Source organism: Scheffersomyces coipomensis (assembly GCF_036884675.1).
Source record: "Scheffersomyces coipomensis strain NRRL Y-17651 chromosome Unknown DFJ63scaffold_1, whole genome shotgun sequence".
NCBI classification, from domain to species: Eukaryota; Fungi; Ascomycota; class Pichiomycetes; order Serinales; family Debaryomycetaceae; genus Scheffersomyces; species Scheffersomyces coipomensis.
This window is the reverse complement of record NW_027042892.1, coordinates 2,431,783-2,436,965: the sequence shown is the minus strand read 5'-3', so window position 1 is coordinate 2,436,965 and position 5,183 is coordinate 2,431,783. Positions and strand designations below refer to the sequence as shown.

Here is a 5,183-nt window from a genome sequence, read left to right as displayed (position 1 = left end):
AAACTTTATACTTTATTTTCATTGGCCACGGCGGGCAAATTGATGATATTCTTACTTAGAAAACGAGCGAGGCTCCAAGTTTTGGACCGATAACCTATAAATAAATTTTGTTGATGATCGTTATAGAACTTTCCATTGTTCAGGCTTATATTTTTATTTCTTCTAGAATAGGGAGGGTAAAAAATATTTCCTGAAACAAAAAAAATATTTGTAAAATTAGATTTGCATTCGTATTAAGAACCCCCAATTGGCAAAATACGCGTTGACTCGCATATAATTTAAGTTGATTGCTAATTTACATTGAAGGTTTGTCTTAGTTCGAAGAGCTAATTTAATGACATTAGTTAGTTGCTGTTATAATGAACACAAATTGGTATAATAAGGTAACTTTGAAGTATATTTAGTGTAAATGACATGATTACCCAGTTACTGGTGCGAGAACAAGCCCAATGACGCAAAGTAAAGCGTTTTCAATTACAGTAAACTACGAGGCAACCAATATAAAATAGAATGTTAAGGGTTTCCCCGTTTCAGTTCCCGTAATGTAACATAATGTGAATTATGTCAAGTGCATGCCCTAGCTGTGAATAAAACTTATGATTTACTTCTATTATAAAGTACATGATATTATATTACAACATAACCTTTAAATAATGATGTCGTAACGGTGAAATTGTTACTTTGAATGCAAGTCAATTTGCTCTCAACTGAAACTGAAGGGGGGCTGGGGTCCTCAACTGCGGATCAGGCCTTCTTTAAGAAGGGGTTACTTCTTACATAAACTCGACGCAAATTAACAATGCTGTGCATTATGCTGGACCATTTGAATTTACTTAATTGAAACCATATGTGAAGTTCCTGGTAGTAATGTTGTGCCTAGTAACTTCAATCCCGAGTTACCTATTTTTTTGAGGTCGTGTTGGTTATACTAAAGCCTTCGTAAAATATTAGTGTCTATAATACGGTACTGCATATACCGAATATACACAAAAAAAATAATATGACAAGATAAAAAAAATTAGACACGTGATTTTTAAATTTTGGGTAATATATGAAAAACTCCATTTAACCACTCTGTTAAAGTTTATATCTAGATCTATTTCTAAGGTTAGGACCAAGTATGGTTGGTTTGATTGATATTCCACTTTCTATCAAAAGAGAGATTATCCAATATTTGCCCCAACAATCATTATTGAACTTGTCGCTTACCAATTATGAGTTTTATGAACCATGTATCCAACAGTTATATAAACATATTTTGATTCAATATGATCCGATTGTCAAAAGTAATGTCAATGAAAGATTAACTGATTTTGTTGATTCTAATCAAAGTGTTATCTATGCGTTAAATCATGATTTGGATGATGGTAAAGTGTTTGAAGATCATGAAACTAGATTGAAATTGATAAATCTAAGATTATCAATTTTAATTGAATCATTAAAATTCAATACGAAATTGATTGAGAATATCCAAGAGGTAAGTATAATAGGGAATAAATTTGCTGATAATATCGTATTTCTTAATCATATACAAGAATTAGTTTATTTGTTTGAAGAAAATCAAATCAGTTTAGATAAATTCTTTATTTCAGACCATAATTTAAGATCAAGTTTTGACTTGTCTAAGCTCAACTTAAAGACAAGAGTTATCGATAGTTCAACCGTCGTACAAGATATAATAGACGTCGAGCTAACTGAAGAGTTGGTAGTAGAATCAGTCCCAGATGGACCCTATACAAGCATTCCCTTATATGCCTCATCCCAGTTAACTTCCTTAATCTTACCAAATGATTACGAACTGTATTGGACATTTGTGGAGAAGGTAATATATCCTAATCCACAGTTATTGAGCTCTTTAAAGTCATTCAAATTTTATTTCAACTACCAGGATATAACACAAAACATTAAATTGATAACTCTTGTTAATTGGACGAAAATAGAATGTCTAGAAGTTTGGATTGGTGGACCAAATAATGATGAAGATGTGTTATCATTCATAAAGCTAATCCCTGCCGATAGGTGTCAAAAGATTAGAAAATTATCAATGGTACAAAGTTTTGATTATTCAACCCATAAATCAAACGAGGTATTCGATTTAGCTATATTTAGCTTCATAAAAAGCGTGGTGTCAAATTTACATTACTTATCAATTGAACATTCTATTCCATTATTTGGAGACTTTGAGGATGGATTTGAAGGCAATCATTTAAGAATTTTAAAGTTATATGATTCAATTTTACCAGGAATATTATCATCATCGAAATATAAGGTTGATTTATATTTGACTAATTTCTTTACATCTTTAGCAAGTTATGAACAATCAATGAATACTTTGTTATGGAATGGATGTAAATGCTCACAATGTCATGTCACTCTTGGTTTAATTGATGATTTCTTAATGTATCATAAATATTACAGCATTCCTTTAAAGAGATATAGGGATTTGAATAGTTCTAATATTTTTAATATAGTGGCTACCAAATTAAGTTCTAGAATGATAGGAAAAGATGAAGTATTTTCAAATTTGAATTTAGGACATTATCCATTAAGACAAGTTAGTTGGGATTTCCATAATCTTAGTGGACTTCATGAAATACCTATAAAATGTTATTCAACAAAATTAGTTGATCATGGAGAATTTGATGGTGAAGATGCTATTAATGATCAAAGTGATTCATACAGGTGTAAAATAAATTCATATCACTATTTAAAAGGTGTACCAATTTCAATTTCACATTCTTTAGATAGTTTGATTGGTACCATATTAAATCTTAATAGAGGGAATGCCGAAAAGAGGTTCGATGAAGATTTAAATGAACACAAAACGACAAATTACGAGGCAGAAGGATACGAGGCATATATCCTTAACGATGGTGGGGATTCAGAGTTAATGCGGTTAAACATCAATAGAATATCCATTAACGGAATAATCTATACCTTAGATAAGGAATTAAATGGAACTCACTACTTTGAGAAATGTGTTTAAAAAAATATCTAGAAACATGCATTGATAGACCAAACAATTTCATCGAGAAGATTCAACGAGAATTTTAATATCTTCATTTGCGTTACTATTCATTAGTTTAGGAACTAAAGTTGAATAATGTGGGCCCATTTCAATGTGGTTTAGAATTATTTTTAATGCAAAATCCATTAAATAGTGACTAAATATTATCAAGATGAAGATATTTAATGAAAATAATATCCTTAATAAAGCCAGAAAATAACTACATGTATATAACACAAACTAATAGGTAAATAATAAAATGAATATTAATAATCATTGCAATTGCAATTGCAATTAGTATTCGTATAATAACGAACAATTATATAATAATCTTGATGAACGACACTTGTTCGTATCTAGATAATCTACTTTTTAAAATTTTAATTTACCCTTAAGCCTTTTTCAATCACCAATAACGCAAAGATGTAATTAATTTTACACACAAAATATTACACAATGTTTATGTGTTCCTTCTACAGCTAAATATATAATGCCGACTAAAAAATAACACACTAAATTTAGAGAAGTTTAAAAAGGAAGTGACACACACATACACATCACACACACATTCCACAGTGATAGATGAACACATTTCAGTCTGAACTGGCCCTTTAAGCAAAAAAGAAAGCAAAAAAAAAACACCGCAATGTGGGAGTTTAAGAAAGGGTTAGAAAATATTTTTCATAACTGCAGGACTAGATTCTTAGTGAAGATTATACTAGATCAAAATCGCCTAGAAACTCCTGTCTATAAAAGTTCGTATGTTTTATTTTTCAAGTTGTCAGAATCTAGGCTTTCCTTTGAATCGAATGTAACTACAAATTTTATACTATAGCCCCTTAGTGTTAACCCACCACTGGTTATAATAATATTTTATTATTGTTACCATTTCTAACTGGTAGTAAATATAAAGTTACGAAATTTTCTATTATGGTCTGGTTATCTTAAGCAGGATAGTCTAATTCGCATAACCGACGATCATTTACCCTTTTCTCTGTAATAGTGATGATTGTGCCTGTGGTATGGATGAGCTTATCATTATTAAACAGTATTCTTTACATTTGTTTTCTTTGCCTCAGCAACTTAGGTGTTGTTTTCGTTTTACATATTCATGACAAAGGTGGTTGTTGTGTGAGATGCTTAGTACTTTAGTTAACTATTATAAAATAATTTGCTCTGCGCTACTTGAATCTGCCCCTCAAGAAACATAAAATCGTAAAGGAATTATTTTATTTGCTTAATAAAAAATTGTGGTTTTAGTATCTTCGAACTACAGGGTCTTTTGACCATTTTTGTTTTGGTTATTTTATTTGTTTCAAGGTTTGATCCTATTATTTTTTACCCTTAACTGATAAAGTTTTTATTATCTAGTTGAATATTCCCATAATCCCTCAATATTATAACTTAATTGAAACAGGGGCAACTGAAGTAAGATATCGGAATGCGGAAGTTAAAATGTAATCTTAAAAAATATTTGGTAAAAAAGTACCAGAGCAACTAAGACAAGAGAAACCGAAATATTGGTATTATAATAAAAAAGCTTTTTCAATAAAAAATATTCCACATATAGCTTTAAAATTTCTGTAAGTAACATTACAAAGTTTCGTCACAGTGTGAATAATATCCCACGGATCAAGACAACCATTCCGTCGTTAGCAACCAATTTTATAATAATACAATTAAGATAAGGCTATTCTTGTAATGGATATTTATTTAAAATTTTATTGAACAAAGACTAATCGTCTCTCTCTATAATAGAAGATCAACACAATCAAGCCTACAAGGGGGAGAATCGCTACAAACGCATTTTCATTGAACACTCCATCATATTTTTTAAGGGGATCAGATGTAACATGCACAAATTAATTATATACAGGCTGGGGTTCTGTCATTAACGAAAATAACAAAAAACAATTTTAAATGACAAAAAAAAGATGATGATGTAAAGATGGCAAAAAGCACAGAAATACAGGGCGAGAATGATATAGGAATTCCAGGACTCAAATTGATGATGGCTAATCATCGAAAGTCATTTTTACATGACTTCAAATTAAGCATATCCCTTGTTGATTTGACAATTGATTGATAATCGTTTGATAATTAGTAGAATTGGTTCGTTTTAAGGGACTCAAAAAATATAAGAGAACAATAAGAGAGCGCCAACAATAGCAGAGAA

General features: G+C 30.3%; 1 protein-coding gene across 1 annotated transcript; it reads left to right on the top strand. All coding sequences in view use genetic code 12, as the record gives it.

The window, feature by feature from the left end:
* Positions 1–1,120: 1,120 nt before the first annotated feature.
* On the top strand, positions 1,121–2,986 carry DFJ63DRAFT_311043 (uncharacterized protein; the record flags this gene model as incomplete). Its single annotated transcript, XM_064905691.1, has 1 exon — positions 1,121–2,986. One exon carries the CDS (start codon positions 1,121–1,123, stop codon positions 2,984–2,986), a length of 1,866 nt encoding a protein of 621 aa, XP_064765239.1.
* Between the last annotated feature and the right edge of the window lie 2,197 nt (positions 2,987–5,183).